At 30.2% G+C, this 22,887-nt stretch overlaps 1 protein-coding gene across 3 annotated transcripts in view; it reads left to right on the top strand.

The window, feature by feature from the left end:
* LOC111036746 (histone acetyltransferase KAT7) overlaps nucleotides 1-22,887 on the top strand; it is a 102,926-nt gene that overhangs the window by 74,594 nt on the left and 5,445 nt on the right. Inside the window, exon 11 of one of the 3 annotated variants that reach the window (XM_022318886.1) lies at nucleotides 10,238-10,384. In XM_022318886.1, the coding sequence (XP_022174578.1) occupies nucleotides 10,238-10,360 (123 nt within the window). In that variant the 3' untranslated portion in view covers nucleotides 10,361-10,384. The remainder of the gene's footprint in view (nucleotides 1-10,237; nucleotides 10,385-22,887) is intronic. The other 2 variants (XM_022318884.1, XM_022318885.1) reach the window with 2 other exon arrangements.

Below are 22,887 nucleotides of genomic sequence, written 5' to 3' on the forward strand. Positions count from 1 at the left end.
ACTATAATATTACCTACTCTTTCGATTATAAATAAAAAAAAACTAAATAATATTGGTACTTAAAGAAAGTGTTAACACAATAGTTGATATTGGTGCCTACACATAATTTAAAATCAAAGAGAAAATAATCAACGTAAATCTATTAAGTTTTGAATCCTACAAGTATTGAAACGATCTTAGTATCATAAAAATATATTATAAAACGACTATAGTTAACAGGAACTGAGGTGATTGCCGATTTAGATTAGTTATGTAAATTGTTATATTGTTATATCATGTTAGCATTATTTGGTAATAAGAAATAAAAATAAAATTAATTAATAACTTTTAAACTCACTATATAGTGTACTATATCTACTATAGTGTCATCAGTATTAGACTATTAAATAACACATTTAAGTGTACATTTATTCCAAGTACCTACATTTATTTATTTTCTTATGAACACTTAGTTTTAAATGAATTAACTCCCTCATTACTTTTTTTTTTTTTTTGCTTTTTTAGTTAATTTATGTGTAACGTTAATATTACATGTCGTATAACAAAATAAGTTATAAACCCAATAGCCAATTGAAGTTAGCAAATCATACAATTTCCTTTCAAAAAAAAAAAAAACCTGTGAAAAATACGTAGTTACTGATGCCAAACAATGTGTCTGTATAATTGTCTATAACATTTCAAACAATTAATGTCAAAAAAATTTAATTTTTGAAAACTGTTAAGTATTTATAAATAAGTATAGGTTATGTATTTATAAAATATAGTAAATATCTGCATTTGTACTATAATACTCTTTTTAACGAGTATTCATATACGTATAGTAAATCTTTTTCAAGGTAAGTTTCTGCATCTGTATTTGAATTATTTTATAAAGTATATTTTACAACACTGCTAGTAATGAACTTTCGGTAACGGTCCTAATTATTACCATCGCTCGAGCGTGATACTTATATTTTTGATACTGTCTGGCGATACGTATAATCAGAAAATGTGTATAAATAGTTTCAGTTGCAGATATACCCTGGCAATTAATGATGTACGCCTACAGCTGATGATTGGTAAAAATCAAGTGTCTATTGACTCACAGTTTTGAACAGCTTTCGGCAGTTGATTAAATGTAAATCAATTGGCTGTTGACTTACAGTTTCGATGAAAACGCGACTTAGTGTTTGTCCTCCTTTAGCACCCAAAACGAATTTAGCAACTTATACAGACTCTGAATTGCTTGAAAGGCTAAAGGCACGGGTTACACGTGCCGGAAGAGATGATGGGTAGTCGTCGTCAGCACGACTGTTGAGTATTTTTATTTCCCCCGCAATGCGAGACATCAGTTTATTTATTTTATAATCCAATTTTGTTTTGTCAATAACGAAACATCGATTTTTCGTTAATGTTATTATTATTTATTCGTTAAACAAATGACGATTTATTATTATAATTCACGCATGAAGTATTGGCGTCATATGTATAATAATCTTTTGTGCACAATATAACAGTTTCTTCACTTCTTCAAATCATACAAAAAAATCTTATTTTAAACTTCATATTCGTGGTTTTGCAACTACGAATGAAACTATTTTACTCAATCGTTTTGGATAATGGCGGGATCGTAAATCATCGATGCTCAAATTCCGGAATTTTAAACGATTGTCGTTGGAAGTTATTAAATACTTGATGCAAACTATTAATGGTTTACATAGAGCCTCAAAACAATATTGTATGGCAGTATGGTTGTGACTCGACTAAGTAATAGGTTTTCTGCGTCCTAATGACGTTTACCCCTTTATTAAAACTTTTGTAGACTGTTCAAAGAAACAATTTATTAAAAGTTTAACTCATGAAATTTGTTTCATCAAAGGATTCGATACATATCATTTTATGTATTTTTTGAGTTTTTTCAATAGTGCCTCTAAAATAGAATCCATTAGCTCCGGTTTGATTTGTATTGTTTAATAATATTTACTTCGTTTAATGGGTACTTTGTTCTGAAAAATCCGAACCTTCGATATATATACAAACAAAGTTAATACGATAGCTATTTAATATCCATTCGAAAACCAATACATTATCATGTATATACAATAAAAGATATTCCAACTCAAATGCCGTATACGAACACGTTCGATTATGTTAGTCATGTTAAAACCACCCGAGGGTTTCCGATGAAAAATAAAATAATATATGTACTAATATTGTGCATGATGTAGAACAGTGGTTTTCAATCTTTAATGAGCGTTATCCTAAAAGGTTAAATTTCACTTTTTGCAACTTTAAAAACAATCATCATAATTACAAATAAAACCAAATTATAATGTAAAACAATACAAAAATATGCTAGTTTATCTTTACACAAATACCTAAATAAAAAAATAGAAATAAAATAAAATCAATACTTGTAACAATTATTACTGAGAATATTATGAAAATTAATTAATTATAAATTTAAAATTTAACAAAGAATAAAATACTCAATATGACTTCTTTGATGTTGAAGAGTTGCCACATTTTCTTAAATGTTAGGATGAGTGTTCATTGAGAGTATATCCGCATGCATATTATCGTTTGAGGATCAATGTGATTTTCTATGCTTTGATTAAATAACCGCTGTTCTAACTGTAATTTATCAAAGTATTCTTAAAGAAGAAATTTTAAGGCATCTAATGGAACTTTTGTTGATTCTTCTATAAATTCTCTTAGAAGTAAACATTTAATAACTTTAAATGAGCATATTTTCCCACCAATATTAACCGTGGTCCAGCCTTGCCTTGCATTTCAATATCCATGTATACTCAACTCATTTAAATGTCCAAAAATATAATTTTTTATGCATCAGAAAAGTAATAATAAGTACCTAGTGATTAGTGAACATTCTACGAATGTTAATAATAACGTTTACGTTGTCCACATTTGAAAACACTGGTTTTGGATTTTAGATTTTTTTTAATTTTAATTTTTTTAAATTGATATGTATATATTTCTTCATACATAGATAAATCCAAAAACTCTATGGCGACATTTAAATTGGATTTCAGTTACATACAAACTAGGTATGTATTTTAATGGTAAATTTAACTTTAGCCGACCGAACCCGGTTTAACTCTCCAAAACTATGATTCAATTTGATCAATATAGCAATCGAAATTAACTTCAAGTTATAATTAAACCTAGATTAGTTAAATGACGAGTTAACTGGCTATTGGTAAAATGGCCCTTAATGTTATTCCTGTGTTCCATCCACTCATCGTGTACCACTCAATATCCATTATTATGGATAGGTAGGTACCGGCGGAGTAGGTACTCGTCTATTATATTCAAGTCGAGGGACGCTAGATTGTCCGTGTTAATATAAATAATAAAGGGATACGAGTTTGTATATAATATATACTATAAAGGATATAATATGACTCTAATATATTGATTACAGTCAATGCTGCTAACCTAACTGTAAATTGTTTGCTCGGTATTTTTTCTTTTGAAATATCTATTATATTAATAATCGATGCATGATGTAAACATTTCATGTATTGTATCATGTAAAATGTATGATAAAAGCCATATAACAGAAAACGCATTTTTTCCTATATAAAAAATAAATAAGTAATTACAAATAAAAACAATCGAAATTATGTATCAAATATACTATTTTAAATATCTAATTAGGTATTATAAACGTTTAATTTATGAAGAATTTCAACATGCGTGCTTGAACATTAATCTAAACTCGCTAAAATAACTCGTATTATCTCCATCCATAATATAGATTAAAATATGTGAGTATCATTATACTTCATAAACGTCATTGTTATAATTGAATAGCGGGAACTAATAAATTGTAGCACAATATATCTCAAGTAACCGTGATAAGAATCAAGAATCTCTGTTAGCTACCATGTATATTATACCTACTGATTATTCTTGCCTACTATACTCATAGTGATGATGTCAAACTGTTATAAAAAAAGACTTTTTAAAAAGACTTTTTATTATCAATTATAAGTAATAATTATTAATTAATATTTTGTACGTGTGCCTTATTATCTTCCTAATCTGAGGCTTCAAATGCCTCCCTCGACTGCTGAAACGGCAGTTGACTAATGTTAAATTCAGACCATATTAAAAAGCTTATAAAAGTTAACCCTTCATTTAGCTTACACATATAGATTTTCAAGTATTTTATGAGACAATATTGTCACAAATTATAATTGCACAATCATTGCGTTGCTCGGGTATACTAGAATAATTACGATTAGTGTACAATACTTATAATATTATGTTCAGAAATCATTTTCAAACCTATCTGTTGGCCCCACTGCTGGCGAGGACAATCGAGGTAATGATAACTGCAAATTACAATATTATGTACTTAGTGGCTGTTATTATTATGTATATTAGATTCGCGATATCTGCATGGCTGCAGACCATACAATAATATGCTTATACGTATTAAATAATATATTACGAGCTGTGTGCAAAATATCATTCAACGTCTGCCGCCGTCTCGTCTCGTTTGCAGTGTATTGGCATACCGCGTTACAATAATATTGCGATATCGGTAAACTCTGCAGTCAGATAGCATTCACTACCTATACAATGTATAATACATATTGTACAGGTTATGTATACACATAATGTACGAATGGACCAATGTATGAATGGATGGTCAGGTTTAGATAGGCTTCGGGCACCCGAAATCCGTACCCATAAAAATATGTATTCTATCTCTCCCTCTCTCACTGTAAATTTATATACGCATACCGTGTAATATATAGCTTATAAGTGTATATAAATATATTATTATATTATATACTATAGCTGATCCTGCAAGGTATTACTGCGCGACAAATTAATTGCCCGTGAGTTAATTTACCACTTCTTAAACTAAGTGTTAACTCCACAGATTTTTAACACGGTTTTTGGGTTGTTTTGATAAAATTTAAATTACAATGCTAAAGTGACATCAAATCATAATAACGATTTTCTTGCCGAATCTATTGCCAACAATTTTATAAAAATCGGTCGAAAACTAAATACTCATATAAGCGTTGGTTTAGGCCTTTGATTTTATACAATATGTAATTGTATTAATTGTATAGCTGATCCTTTACAGCGTTTGCCCGTAATGTATTAAATAATACCAGTGCATTTGCCCTACCTAAGACTCCGTTGAATGTAAACTACACATATTTTTAATAGTCATTTGCTTGGTTTTAAGTTTTTACCTATAGCACAAGATACAAGCCTACAGTATTTTAATAACTATTTTATTTTCCTGAACCAATATGGGGCCACCTTACATACTTACGAAAAAATATTAGTTTTTCGTGAGCCAATACAGATCCCTGTGAGAGTCCTTATTTAAAATCCAAAATTTAAAAATGTGGTGCACATCCTTGGGTAGGTACATATATATAATGGTGTACCTATATTTACCGAATTTATGAACCATCGAGCACCATGACTTGGCGATATTTAAAAACAAACAATCATAAAATAATAAGTTGTATACAACGGGGTTTGTGACCGATATTATATGTCATTCCGGTATATATCCTATACAGAAATGTCGATGTGTTATCATACGGATGTCGGGTGAGAGAGGAGAAAATAGAACCCGCCCGTCGTCGCTAGATAAAAAAAAATAACGCCGTCAACCATGGTTAAGGGCAAGGCAGAGCACCGCACTCGGAGGGTGTGTCCGGTAAAGACGGATAGTTATAGATGGACATACTGATAGTAATATCTTTGTACCACAACTGCTACGACGTCGAGACCGTAAATAAGGATTTATACTTTTATCTTGCACGCGTCCGGAAATTGCAGTCTGCACATTATCCGCAGCAGATTCGGTTACGCTATTGTTTATTAGATATCTTTAATACCGTGATAATATATATATTATTATTATTTGTTTTTTTTTCTAATATATTGTATAATGACCAGCTATAGGGCCAAAAATGTGTCGTGCCGATGCGACTGTAAGTCTGAAACAAAATCATATTAAATTCTGGGTATGAATATCATGTTATAATATGTATATACAATAATATATTTTTTTTAAACATCATACAGATTTTTACTATGGTCCGTTCATATGAAATACTCTTTAGTGTAAAGCACAAACTTGTGTAGAATTTTCTCGGTTTTTCATTTCTATTTTATCGATTTAACTATCGCTGTACGACTAGAACAGCTATTTTACCTTCCGACCAGTGTAGTATAGTGAACAGTATTATTTTTTTCGCATTTGGTCTTTATTTACACTGTTGGCATACAGGTATGAGAGCGTGTCGGACGTGGGACGACATGACGTAAAACGGTTTCCGTAAGGGTCCGAATATAATTTTCGGCCGACACGGACGTTTTGTTTACGCCATTTTCAGAGCCATCAACACGTTTTAATGCGAGACACGAAATATTATTTTACGGTTAACGGTTTTATAAGTAGAATCTTGTTTATTTATTTATTTTTTTTTTTTTTCGGAAATTCGATTACTCATATCTTATCGTGTTTACTGTTTATATTTCGGATACTGTTGTAGTGGCGGTTCAAGTTCCTCTCTAGTGTATCGGTTTTTTTATATAAACATTATATAGGTATATAATAATTTGCATTAGATGAACATGTGTTAATATTTATGGCCTACTGTGTTAAGCGTAACAAAAAAAAATATTTATATTTATATATATTATTAATCTGATCGTTTTAAACGCAACCGTTTAAGTATTAAGTTACGGACTCTATATAATATGTAATAATATAAAATTCCATCCATGAAAATCGATATCGTAGCTATACTGGCTCCCTACAGGGAATACTATATACCACATAATATTACAATATAAAATGTATATTATACATATTTAAGATATTTTCTAAGCATCTAAGCAGTTTTGAAACTAAAATATTATCATGCAAAATCTAAAGGTTTTTTTTTATTTTGCCGACGTTTTAAATAGTACAGGCAGTAAAATGTATTCAATTTGGAATTATTGTCGACTTATTTAATTCAAACCATGGTCGTGTACTTATAGCATCTAAAGTTACATAAGTACATTACATACATGTATAATATATATAGATATGTATAATACGTCGCATATAATACATATTATCCTTAACTTTTTTTTTTGTACTTTATATCTTTTTGTTCAATGCATTTTTTGTAACCATTTTAAAAAAAATAAACGATATACCTATTGTTCATATAATTAATTCCAGTATTTCATATAAGTAGAAAGGTATTTTTTAATTTGACATTTTTACGATAAACTATTTTTGTAGCAGGGTGGCATCAATTTCATATTTAAATTATATTGCAAAAATAAAATATTTGACCCAGACCATCCCTCGAGCTTTATTTATTGTATAATTAATAATAACTAATTGGAAAATATATGCCTCATATATAAGTGCCACTACTAAAAGTGTATTTTCTTTCCATAACACTTGATTATTAATTAATTATATACTCAGGATTGTAGCAACTGATTCCTAGCTAGTTCGGAAAAATTAAACTCACTTTGAGACAAATCGTTTATATTTTGTATTTATTGACCTAAGCCAACCATTAAAATAAATAATAACAAGCATATTATGATTTGTTTTTTTTACATGTTTGTACTTTACTGTAGTTAAGTTTTAAAACTATTATTTTTTCAAAGTTTATAAAAAATGTACCATATTTTATTGAATTGTAGATATAGTGAGTTCTAAAAAATAAATATATTATTTAATATTATACATAAAAATGTATTTTATTGAAAAAAAATTAAAATAACATAATGCAAGATATGTATTTGGTTAATTTTCAGTTTCATTATCAATTTCTTCAAAACTCTTAACCATGATACATCATCCCCATAGAGCCATGGAGGCAGATTAATTTTTTTTCAAATATCTTACACAAAAATCATTAATTAAAAATAATATCATATTAATATTACTTTATTACATTTAATGACCGGAATCAAATTTAAAAATAGGATTTATTACATATACCTAGTTATAAATTCATGTTAGGAAATGGAGCCTGAAAGATTAAAAATTATCAATACAATATGATATTATTTAAGTCACTGCAATAAAAAGTAATTAACGGTATTTTAATGTTGTTGTGTACAATTTTAAAATGGCTTCATTCATTTGATCTGTAATGTATCAAATGCGTTAAAAAAAACAATGGGATCAAAAATTGTGATGTTTGTTTTTATGAATGACTAGGTTTTATCTTTAATATTATGATTAATGAATTAAGCACCTGTTTTATCACTGACATTTTCTTGTGACTATGTTTTCATTAAACTTTCTTGTACCTTATACCTTGTAACAATATCGCGTGCAGCAAATAGCGTGTTATAACTTTGTTGATAAAAAAAAAAATAATAATAATAATATTTATGTATATTGCAATTTACGTTATAAGATTTTTTATTCTTTGCTTTCCACATAAGACGGGTAATTTGTAATTTTATGTAATACAATTATTGCCCTTGCATGAAAATATAATTTCTTCCGTTATTACAAAACGGTTAACAAACAATTTAGCAAAATAAAAAGATATGGGTAATATAGACAATTTTTTAACTTTTAATATATTTTTAAAATATTACCATCATTATTATGTTTTGTTGAAATAGTTACTTTTCAAAGAAGTTACAAGTATAACCGCGGTAATAAAAATTATATTTTATGTAGGCACGTGCGGTAACTGACGAGTTTCTAACTTAACAAATTGTGCTACTGTATAGATACCAGATATTAGATATCATTTTATACAAACATAGAGTTGTATCACTGTGTCGACTTTATCTATCTATAAAGTTTACTTAATATGAAAGGATTGAAGTACATGATAAATTTACCCGAAAAAACTTTTGAATGAGCAAAAGTATGTACTCTTCGTATATATGTAGCGTTTGGCGATTGAGTATATATATAATATATATATATATATATGGCTCTTAGTTGAAACGCGTATACATGTAAAATGTGTACCTACAGTTAAACCAATAATTCAGCTGCTTCCACACTTCACTGGAAATCGAAAATTCTGTTGAATTATTAAAAAAGTTATTTTCCATACTCTTCTACACGTTTCCTACCTTATTTAAAACAAAAAGCTTCCGAATGATCTTTGTGTATTGCGTATATATATATTAATAAAATAGGTATTTATTACATTACACTTATAAGTGATAAATGATAATTAATAAATTTAGCTCTATCCTTTTTTTTCAAATCATTGCTTGTGTGCTTGTGATTTTATGATTATTGATGCGTATACCTCGAAATCGAATATGATGGAGATTGGTGATTATACTTACCAACAAAGTGGGGTTGGATAATAATATATGTGATTGTACTATTGTACGACCGCGTAACCTGTTTTCCGCAGTTCAAGTGTCCTGTTGATTTTATATTTTTATAGTGTGATTATTGACGATTTTAAATTCATTTAAAACGAACCGATGGATATGTGATACAGTTATACCATTATACTTCTACACTACTGTTGCGGTTACCAAGTCGTACTTTACCGTGAACCATATTATACCGTTTTATTAGATATTTAGATTACCTATAAGAAGAACGCAATTGAGTTCGAAGACTGTCATACCCGATAGGTGCATCACTGATGATGCTGATTTTCTATCGAAAACATAATATTATTATAGGTCATGATTGGAATTTATTATTTATTCAACATTGCACCGATTTCGATAAAAACGAGACGTACGAAAAACGTGCTCATCCTGACGTTTCTGTTCTATCTGGTTTATTTTTTTTCATCAATTTGTTTAAGCGTAACCGACAATTCTCTCTGTTATGACACTCTATTTATTTGTAGGTATATTTAAACGTACATTTTACAGGGCGTCTCACACATCGTATAATGTATGCATAATTTATTAATAACAATTATAGGTATACTATTATTGTATAATGTGTACCACTGTGCAATAATAACTGTATGATCTATTATTAGTATTATTTGTTCTTGTCTTTTCGAATCGGTACGATAATATAAAAATAAAATTGAAGTATCGGTTACTGATGAGATTATTGTAATAATGTCGCAATTTCATTGTATGTATATAACACCTAACATATCTATAAATATGCAATTTAAAAAAAAAAACGGTACACTTATTTACACCCTATTATAAACTGTCTGGATATTAACTCGCCTTTGTATATGACGTGTATTTTTTTTTTAAAGTTTAAATCTGTTCACAGGAAGTGATTGACGAGTATTTGGAAAGGTCAAAACGTCGAGGATCGGACTACAAAGAGATTGACGCGAAATGTCTGCGATGGCGGCCACGTTCAGCAGCCCCCGCCCCGGCCGGGCCCACGTGAAGTGTACCCGTTCGCAGTGAGTGGGTATATAATATTATTAGTATTATGATGCGTTGCTATAAATACCATTTTTTGTAGAACATTTTTTCCATTGTATAAACTATTGTTTAAGTTATATACCTACCTATGTTAAGAAGAAGGATAAATTAAACAATTTATGAATTGAGATTCGTCAGATTATATTTCATCGTTAACCTCGATAAACGTCTATATATATATTGTGGTGAAGTACAGTTGAATAATCGTGTGTAGTAAAATGTATTTATGAAACACTGCCCTCGTCTTTACTTATAATAATCGATACAAGCAGTAAGCATTTTATAAATTAAATCAAAATGTCAGTTAAGTTGTTGTTCGATGATTTCTTACTTTTGGAGTATAGTCATTACTCATTGGTCAGTAACGCGATGACGGTGTTCTCAGAAACGGATAATAATACATGCCTATACCCTCTTTCCTAAACCTAAAACAACTTGATAGACAAAATGAGTGAGGTCTATCGCACTACTTAATAATGATAAAAACGAATATCTGCAGAGAAAAATGATTTTACTTGTATGTCAGATTATTAAATTTCATATTATACTAACTTGGGGTTATCTATATAGCCAGGATACTTTATTGTGTTGACAAGAAAAATAAATTTGAAAAAAATGAGTTTGTAATTAAAATATAATATTCAACATTTATCTACATAGAATATTATGATGCATTTACGTTTATGTTGATAGTTGTATCGTTTATGTATGAGTAACAAAAAAAACTATTGTTTTGTGTGGTAACGTAAAGTCACGTTTTGCTAAACTTAATAACAACAAACTAACTTGATTTATATATTTTGTTCGTTTAATGGATGCGTCTAGCTGCAGTTGTTATTTGACTCTGCTGTGATGAATTGTTACAATACATTTGAGTGCGTGTTTGCGTATTCATTTCATAAATGTAATATTTGGCAACGTTAATTTTAAGTGATTTATCAAACTTATTTCGGTTGTATTCGTCTTTAAAATCAGGGCACTTTTTGGCTTGACGTTGAATAGTTCAAGCGCGGTTAATTTTTGCAGTTATTTAAAATGTAAGTTTTTTCTTCCAACACTTAACCGTGCCAAATATTTGTAGATAAATCCCCAATGTACACGATATGATGGCACTTCATCTGATTTCGCCTTATGCTTGATTTACTCTTTTTAAATCATTTGTAAAACCGCATAATTCCATATTTTCCTTATATATAAATAATAATTACACAGAGCTATAATTGTAAAGGTAAAACCATTATTATACTGAGTTCATTCGCTGAATTACATCACTGTACTGTGTGCAGTGACACGCAGTGTACAACATGTACATAATATTATTGCAAATCAATTAATTTGTGCAGAAAGAAACATGATATTAAAATGTAGGAAAGTTACTCGTATATTTATACGACTTTCCGTGCTGTAGGTATATGTATGCTGTATGTATCGAATATAATAAAAAATGTGAATCGTTATTATAAATTCCATTATTTCCGAATCGATTATTATAGAACTTACCTGGTTAATGGTAAATGTTTTTCTTATGTGGTTTTTTAATATATACCTAGTATTATAAAAATTATAAAATAAAATTATGCAGCCGGGTTCCGACCGACCATGCGGGGATGGTGATGTTCAAATACATTTATGAAATCATCTTCTAATGAAACGCATATAGGTAATATGCAATTACAGTATTACGCATATTATAATGATAAACTCTAATAATATTATAAATTGAATGAAAATATAGTACTCGAGAGTGGATATTGTGTTGTGATCGGTCATTATCAAAATATTAAAGAGCAGAAGTTCGAACACCGTCGTACTGAATGCCTGATTTTAACATATTATGTGCTATAAACGTCGCGACTTCCGTTTTACCGTGTTCGCGTTTCGCGCATTATATAGGGCACCGCGTTTTCCCGCACTTCCGGAATAGCTTTATAATATGGTAAAATGGGCAGAACACATAATTGCGCCTCTTCTTATATTGTCATCGATGACAATATGAAATCAAACGAATACGTTTTCGGCTAAAATGTTTCTGCACGACCCCAGCATCCGAAATATCCTGCCTGTATCAAATAACTGAAATATGATGGTTTTCAAAAACAAAAAATATGTGCAGAAAAAAATGTTTTAAATTTTAAAAAAATGCATAATATTTATGTAAAAACAAAATTACAGCTAAAAAATGTATTTTAATTTCTGATTATTGAGAAACAATAGTAGGTAATCAGTTGGTATTTAATATAAAAAAAAAAAACAATTACGATTTACTTGACCTATTCTAATAAAATTAAAATACGAACAAAATTTCTTAAAAAAAACTCGTAATTGTGTGACCGAAATGTCTATGATAGTATATCATACTACTCGGTTAAAAACTAAAACATACATAATTATGCAGATTATATAGCCCTACATATAACACATCTATATAGGTACCCGACGAAAATAAAAATGTCAAAACGCTCGTAACGAGATTCTATGATATAATAATTCTATATATTTCGATTGAATAGGGCAATAGTGTAAGTACCTATACATAATATATATATATGTATACATATCATCGTTACTGCAGTATATTATACAGCGCATTCGTATACATGTATATGGCCTACGGCGGTTGGAATTGATGTATATATCATGATATACTATTATATGGTCTACGCGCGACTACGCGGAAATGCGCATCAACTTCCAGGCACTCTACGCACATAATAATAATAATAATGTATGCACGCACATAATTGTGTGCGAACTGCATCACTACCGCGTCCCTGGAGGTTGGTCGGGGAGTTGGCTGCATAATATTATATACTACTGCACCACGTGGGCGGGCGGGCGTTTTCGCGTTTGCGTTTTGACACTCGAGATTATAATTGCCGCGCGTGAATTGTGTCGCGCGCACAGGTCGCCTTCTATTATTATTATTTTCAAATTACACATCGCGACTCGAGTGCACTCCGAAGTGAGGTAGAGGGCGGCACTACTCGCGTTACGACGGCGGCTGCTGCCTTTTGATTTTCCAGTCACATGTCGTGTGTTTCGCGGTGTATAGGAGGTGCTATATAATACGGCCATATGCGAATACATCGTGGTGGGGGGGGGGGGTTAACCGGAAACGCGTAGCAGCGGTGTGGTGGGTCCGCCGAACCGGAAACGGTGGAGACATCAAAAAACGACGAGAGTGCTCGCGCTCCTTGTGTAATAAACTTACCCACGTAGCTTCGGAAAATCGGTCGTGGCCCGCTCGCCTCATCGGGTGACACACACGATTACCAGCTGTATACCGACACATACCCGAGTGGTATTTGATTTCTAACGTGAAAAGACGCCAGGATGACACTTAATAATATGGTTTTACGGTGCAGTTTTGAAAATGAAATTGATATTTATGATTTTCTTGTCGTAAACATTATTATTTCGGGTATAGAACTAATGCTCGCAAAATAGTCTCCCGAGTTCTTTTGAGACTTTGAAAAGATCACTTAACGATAAACTTGGTAGATATTAATAGTCATTTCCTTGATCGTTTAAAGGAAACCTACCGACAGATGACGGTCTAGATCAAAAACAGACAGATGAGTTTGTTCTCGGATTGAAATCGAAATAATATCGAATTTACTACAAACAATCGGAAAATTCTATATTATATAACATTATGAGAGTACATTTCTATTTCTATTATATTTGTTTCTTTTATTTTTAGTATCAACTACAAAGGTTATCAGCTTACATAATTATTACATTTTTGCATTATACAACACAGTACATTTAATTTTTTTAAGATAAGAAATTATGTTGAGGTGTCTTAAAAATGAAACAATTTTGCTTCATATAAGTTCTCTGGAATTTTAAATTAATTTCTGGCTTTCTTGACGTTAGGGCAGTAGACGGTGATGTGCTTGATGGAGTTGTTTGTGTTGCCTGTTTGCAGATTGGGTAACCTAACCTAAGGGTGGATCAGTATTTGCCGTAAGGAGTCCATATGTGAATTTGGCGTGGCCAATTAGTCGATTGAGAATTACCTGTTTTTTTTATCTAGATTTATGTATTTCGGTCAGAGTTCAACAGACTGTTTGATTTATTTTTCTGTGGTTATGTTACCATTTATTTATTAAGTAAAGATAATATATTATATAAATATATGACATATTATGTTAACATACACTCATTTCTTTGTATGTAAATTAAGTCTGACGTAGTTGTCTATATTTTAACGAAGAACGTAGATAATGTAATATTATATACTACATAATTTGCTGAACATAATATAAAACGAAACCTAACCTAACCTAACCTTACCTATATATTATGTGTGTATCACTTGATGACATTATACCATGACGATATAAAAAATGTTTTCGTTGCACTTATATCAGAGTTGATACTCTTCTTGTCCGTGACCTTAGATGAAAATAATATATCATATCACTGGTATCTTCAGCTGCATTCATTTGGTGCGATATATGTTAAGACTAACATAAATAATACTCTCATATAATATAATATAATCTGTGCCACCCACTCGGTGCATGTTTTTTGGTCACGATTTGCAGATGAATTATCGGCGCTTATACGACCGTTCGAAATATTGAATTGTATATAATGCAAGTGCATACAATTTTCTTGTCGTGTAAGTGTAGTTTATTATTTGTGGAGGAAAAGTCGAAATTATCAGTCTATAGTTCTCCGTGTTGAAGTATATATTTATTCATAATATTATACTTTATTTTGTAATACTCATCCGAATTTCGAGTTAGAAAGCATCAACGTCTTCAAAAAATCATCTCCTTAACAATTTAAAGGAAAATGGATGGTTTAATTAGAAAAAAAACTTTGTTGTAGGTACACGGATTACACGGTTCTTCGTATGAAATGCCTTTTTTCAAAATTATTGTTTTTGAGCATACTCAAAAACATTAAAATTTGTATAAACTCGTTATTATAAGATAAAATGTAAGGGGGAGGGGTACATGCTACGAATTACACTGCAGTATATTTACACATAAATAAACATTTCTAAAATCGCTCACTAGCTGTCACCGCCGTGGTGGAGGCTGGCAATAAAGTACGAATATAATGCATTATAATATATAACTGAAATGAATATTTTTGTAACGGGGGTAATCTGTGGACAAAAAAAGAAAAGAAAAATATTATATTAATCACTCGGGCGGAGTTGTATAATATAGCTATTATATGATAATAAATATATATATATTATAATATTATATAAATCACATTATCTGTCGTTTGGGTATACTTTTCTTCTTTTTTTTTTAATCGGCAAACCGCTTTTCGTGCTCCGGGTGTAACCGCGCGCGTTTTCCGTTCCGTCGTGCGTCTCGTGTTCGGCTGCAAACGACACCACTGGAAAAACTTCCGTGTGTATATCCGCCTCCATAATTAAGAAAACCCCGTAGTTTCCGGCACAGATATTCATAACCGTCAGCGTGTGCACGTGTTAGGCGAACCGTGAACTCTTAGCCGCCGCCGCCGCCGCCGATCGAGTTGCTCTCGTGCCGAAACGCAATATTAACCACTCACGCCTGCCGCGACCACTGATACAGATTATTATTGTTGGGACTATGCGACGTTGTTTTAAAAAGATCCTTCGATTGTTCTCAACTGTGTTATCGTCGGTCGTACATCGGTTGAGCCAGGAAAATGTAATATCGAAAATATCCACTCTACCTAATATTTTTACATGTTTTAATTTAATATACAAAATGTGTTAATGTTAAAAGTTAGCTTAACTAAATTGTACCTAAAAAATACAAATAAAATAAATTTTGAAACAATATGTTTAGGTGTAAAAGCTCTGAATTATCTTGGTTAAAATAAACTATTGAGAATTAGAGTTGAAAAAAATTAATCTAAAACCTAAAATATATTATACTTATTACACTAATATACGTTCATGATTCATTACTAAATTGTTCCATTTTTGTGATGGTAACTTACTGACATTGTTAAATGCATGAAATTCCTTGCAGATATAAAATTAAAACGACAAAAATAAATCAGGTGAAATAATCATAATATGCATATTGCACATTGTGTTACCACAAATGTGACTTTTCCATCGGATCTGTAACTCTTATTTTTCAAGTTCCCCTAATAATCTTCCAGTTGGTTGTGTGCTTCCACGAGCACATTCATAATAATATTTAGATCTTCTATTCCGTCGCTGGTCTTATAATATTATTACAATAGGTAACAGTGGTAACAAACGCATTTTAGTCTCGAATACACTCGAACGAGCGGATAATATTGTTATTGTGATATTATTAATGTTATCTCGAGGGCGGTCCATGCGTCAAACATTAACCGAACGGGTCCAATGTGATATACTTAATACTAATTATAAATTATGTTTAATAATATAATGTGTGTAGGCAGTAGGCACAATCTAAACTCTCGTTAATCTTACATTGCTCATACAGCTACAGTCGGGTTAACAGTGTATAATATACGACTCGAATGTCGACGCTCGATTGTATGTGAGCGAGCTTGCGGTTTAATATTTTTATCACGTCGTAGTCGTCGGTAAGCCATATCGTAATAATAACGTATATAATATATATTAATTATGAACAATAAAGTATATTGTATAATAACGATTTTTGTCTCTTTATGGTTCGTGAACTATATTCGTACCATATCATATACTTAATATGTGTTTATAAGGCAAAAGTACATCGTATAGGTACACTATATTATTATTTATTTGTATAATATATATTATATGTGAGACGTTTATTTGCTCCTTCGACCTATACTCTCGCATCCCATACACGTTTTATACCAGCGAGACATACATTCGTTTCGTCGACCGTCGAGTGTAGTCGTGCGTATACACATTTATACGTCATATTATTATTATTATTATTATCATTATTGCTTATTTATTCATACATTTATCCACATATTAATATAAACTTATATTAAAGAATTAGATTAGACTGTGAAATATTAATTTATATATACATCCATGCAGCCGATTTCCACCCACACACACACACACACACATACTGCATAGTATATATTATATACATTATACATACTTTGCCGTAGCTCCTTTCAGCCGTGTCCTTTGATTGAGTTGAGGAGACCTCCGTCGTTTCGCGGGCATTAAACATTTGATTAGCTCGTCGCCGCAGCAAAATATAGTGAATATAAGCATCTAAGAGGGACGACAAGTCTCTGCGATTGATATCGTCGTCGCTGTACAGTCGCGTGCACATCATGCAAATAATATCATATTATACCTATATACCGACGGCACAGTGCTGCCGTGCGACGGTGTATGGGTACTTCTGTTGTGGTGTAATAAGTTGGTATACTGGCGGTAGTAGTGGTATATACCTACCGCACAAGTATATATAGTAATATATATATTATAGGCTGCACCCATAGACGGGTACGGTTTTTAATACGGATTGTGAGCCATATTATATTCCTTTATTTTAACCGTCGGTCCGTTATACTCGGTTAGTTAGTCGATCCGAATCCTTTTATATGATATAATATTATTATACCCACGCCGCCGCTGCCGCCTGCGCGAAAATTGATTACACTCGTTTGATGTGAGTTGTATATTTGAGTGGGAGTTTATCAAAAACTCTGAAACACATTTACCTATAGGCATTATACGTAGTATTTATAAATACACCTATATTATAACTCATAAATACTAAATAATAATTTAGCGATTATATACTATAGGATAATATTATAAAAATCTAATATCGTCCGTGGAAATAAGTGATAAATTATATTAATAGTTGTTTTTCTACCAATTGATAATCATCATATTGACACTCGGCCGCCAATCATCTGACACTCATAATTATTATTATTTCGATATGTATATATATCGTACAAAAGAACCTAAAAACGATAAGTGTGATATAGATAAAATTGTACCTAATTATAATAACTATACAACGCAGATATTACACAAGGTATAACATGGCATGTAACTGAGCAGAACTGCTCAAGTATACCGAAATCATAAATTATATTATTTGTAGATCCCAATTTTTGCAGCTGAAAAATATAATCGGAATTGTTTAAATTATTTATTCAAACAAAATATAAAATCGTTTTAGTTCAAAAAATCTGTTCATAATATTTTCTTCATTTAAATTGTTATTTTTTATTAGAAATAAACAAATTTAAGCCAATCGCCTTGGCTAGGGAGAGGTGCAATCGCGATATACCTAGATGTCGCCTGTAACTGAGTGACCTCAAACTTTTACTACACTCCGTTTTCAGCGGTTCGTTCGTATTGCCATTAAAGTTTTACTTTCTTGAGACTTAGTTTTATCGTCCTTAAAATGTATATATTACAAAATTAAATTATAAGGCCAGCCAGGTACCAATCATTTGAACAAAGTTACAATATACTTTTTATTTCATACAGTTTATACATCATTTCATAAGACAGCATACAATTGTTTTTTTTTTTGCGTATATAACGTTTTTACGTTTACCTTTAACCCATTACCTTCTCCATTTAGTTTTATAAACAAAATTATTAATTTATGTTCTTTGTAGGAGCACTACCGTCGGCATTTCGGCAAATGTAAAACATTCTTCATCAAACAACTTATTAGTTTAGTTTTAATTGAATTTTAAATTTTGAATTCTAATATGAATATTAAATAATATATTACCTACTTATATAAAGAAAAAAAAATGTGAAATGAGTTTCTTACTAATATTAATACTGGATTAATGATAAATTAATATATACATGATATATATATCAATATTTTTTTCGAGCGGGTGTTTTAAGCTTTTTATTCAACTTCTATGTGTGGCTCACACATGAATATCGTTTTGGTACAAGAAAATTGAGTAATTTTTTGTTTATATGTATATATGGTTACCATTGATTGCAAAAATAAAATTGGTATAAACTTACATACCCGCCATCCGTTACTATGAGATTTTTTTTTAAATAAAATAAAATGAAAATTATTAATTATTAATCTTATATTATTCATTTTTATTTATTATAAATTAATTTATTGTTTCTTTGTTGTTCAAACGCATAAAAAAGGCAATGGTCTTATATGCTTGTTTGTTATAAGCTCATAAATGACTGTACCGATTTTTACAAAATGTTCAGATATTTTTCTAAAAAATATCAGGAAACTTTAGAGAGTAGTTTTAACCACGTTCGAAAATGTACCCAGAGGTATATCCAATCCGCCAAAGGCGAATTTCCCATCTCGGGTGATTCTGATTTTCCCGTGAACTGAGGTGCACTAAAACCGAGATATACCGTTATGTAGCGCCGTATTTTATGTTTGTTGAGTTTTTTCCAGATCGAAGTCTGGTTATACAGCCAACATTATATAATATTTATACGTTTTGACGTCATGTCTCATATGTGTGTGCTTTGTTTAGAAACAGTTGCTATTCGAAAAACATTGAACTTTAATGTTAGTTTAAGGTGTTTTATGGTAGTAGTTTTATTATTTTTAATTTGTGAATACTATGTACCTTTATTATTTTTAATATAATCATAAACACTCATTTTGCATTTCAAATAAATAAAAGTGAACATAAATATGATTCAAAACGAAATCTACCTCGATTAAATTAAAACCTAAAATGTACCTTGACATAGCACTTTTTATGTTTTTTTCCGATCAGTCTTAAATCTTAATTATAGCTGTAGTAATATTGTCGACTCTCGATAACTCAAACTTTCAATAATTCGAAGTAAATACTCAGTCCCTTGAAAATCACGCGGTAATTCGAACAAAAACAATGCATTTAAGTACACTCGGTAATAATAAATTAAACTTTGGGAAAACTGGCGACCAACACGTGACATTTCGAAGTATATTCATTATTCATCAAATGTATTTTATCTGTATGTATGAACAGAAGCCAAACATTAGTGTATTAACTGCTATGATATTTATTAATAAGGTATAGACTTTTCTTGTGACTTTAAAAGAAGCCATCCTTGGAAAAATAACGAAACTTCCATTCAGAAGTCACTGATGAGGTTGTTGATGCTTTATTTACAATAGAAAATACTATTGACAAAATGAAACTAAAATCGATGAAGCAGAAAACTATTACAGATTCCTTCAAAAAATAATCTTTTATAATAATAATTTAATTTATATAGTATAGTTATTATATAGTTTAAATTAAAATTTAAAAACAATAAAGAACTCTAATATGTTGTACCACCTAATCTACTGAAATAATTAATATGTACAATAATGAAAAATAAAGTTTTTTTTCTTAACTTTCTGTAATTCGAAATTTTTTTTGTCCTCTCATTATTTCGAAGTACTCAATAAATCGAACTCTCGGTAATTCGAAGTTTTTCAACAGCCCCGTCAACTTCAAATTATCGAGAGTCTACTGTAATTTAATTGTACGGCTGTTATATAAACCATATGTAATACATAAATCATTTTTTTATGAAAACGTGATGTGTATAAATTGCAGTGCGTGCAAATTAGGAAACAATATAGTGTAATATTGTATTTACAAATAGCCTAATTCAATTCACTCGAAAACTGTTTGTTTCTTTAATTTCTGGATGTGAACCAATTCATTTAATTTTATTTAAGTCTCTTTTCCAGTTTAGGTATTTCACTATTGCAGTCAGTGCTGGTAATTTTCGCTACCGTATTTTGAAGCATTCATAAATATAATATGTTTTCTTTACTTTTAATATCGAACCAATACGTATAAACGATAAGTACTTACACCGTATTTGAACTTTTATATAAACAAAATAATGTAAAACAAATTTAATTAATTTAAAATAAACATATAATATTTTCTTTGCATTTAGAATTTTATGGGTCAGGTATTTTATTTTCGAACTGATCTTCAATATTAAACGTTTTAACTATTATTAAATAAAATCTAATTATGTTAAATCTCGAGTAGTTGAACTACCACAAAAGAAAATCTCCATTAAATACGAACCTTGAACAAATAGTATTCCTTTGAATGACGATGTTCTTAATTTGTAAATAATTAATTAATTTATAAATATTTAATGCATATTTTCATTAAAATTAATATTTAATTATTTGCCCCATTTAAAATAATTATATAAAGGTGGACAAGCCCTTATCTTTTGCAGTATAATTATCATTGATCAATGTACAGATTGTGCTAAAAATCTGAAAAGTTATTATTATAGATAGCTACACAACTTAGGTATATTTCATAAATCGTATGAATATTAATGACAATCACAGTTATTAATTATAATTTGTTTGAATATATATTGTATAATCGGTGTCTGCAACTTAAGAATAACATTCTTTATTGTCAATATAAAAAATGTATGCATAATGCAATAATAGTAGAATATAATATACACTTCAGGTCTACGTTTGCTGCTATAATTGCTGTCTAGTGTTTAATTAAATTTGAATATTGAATTTTATGTTCCAACCTCTTTTTATAATTATAAATGTTTAATAACCTTCTTATTGAACAAATAGATTTAAGAATTTATTTATTTAGAATGAATATATTTTTTATCTCGTTAGTGTTCTATTAAAATTTAGAATAAAACGAATTATAAAAATGTCTCCTTAACATCGAAACTACTCGTTTGGCTCGGGACACTACTGCAGCAGTTTTCCCATTTGTCTTGCCATCCTGCAGTTGGCCCTGTTTCAGTTCTAAGTCTGCAAACGCCGTTGTATATAATATAATAATATCTCTTTAATAATATTCCGGTGGTTGTATCGTTGTAATCGATTAAGACTCAAAGTACATCGACTATGGTATGGACTAATGTTCTTATAAATTCTATATTTTATTATTATACAATGACTTAAACTTATTCATTGCAGATATACCATATAATATAGGTATTAGCATTTATTTATTAACGCGCAAGTTGGCGTATAAGTGCAGAAATTATTGGTTGTTACAAGATGTAGGTATTAACTATTAACTTAGGGTCAATAATGACGGAGGGACGAGCGATGTTAAAGCCGTACTAAAGAATTAAATCGACACTCGTCCTGAAAACAGATACGTCATGCAAGATTAGCGATGATGTTGTAAACGAACACAATATTATATTCTACAAAGGGTTCGTTACGAAACATCAACACCAAATCTACAGATATTTACTAGATATGATACTAAATCTAACATTGCTGCCCTTGTATAATATAGACATGGTGATTTACCAACTACCAAGCATGTTCACCCCTCTTTTTTTCTAAGACAATGCAGTTATTCTAAATCCGATTTTTGGAATTTTCAAATATATTTAAAGACCATAATATTTTCGAATTCTCGATATTTTATATAGGTAGGTACTATTATACGGAACTAATTGTATTTTATATCCAATAGTTTACACTGTTTTAACTTTAGCATTACTTCTTCTAATTACTATTTGTGGTTTGTTCTTCAGAAATACATTTTTGTATCTCACGTAGATTTTAAAATTGGATGAGGAATACTATTTGTGGT

The sequence above is a fragment of the Myzus persicae genome, unplaced genomic scaffold (assembly GCF_001856785.1).
Source record: "Myzus persicae strain clone G006 unplaced genomic scaffold, MPER_G0061.0, whole genome shotgun sequence".
Taxonomy (NCBI): domain Eukaryota; kingdom Metazoa; phylum Arthropoda; class Insecta; order Hemiptera; family Aphididae; genus Myzus; species Myzus persicae.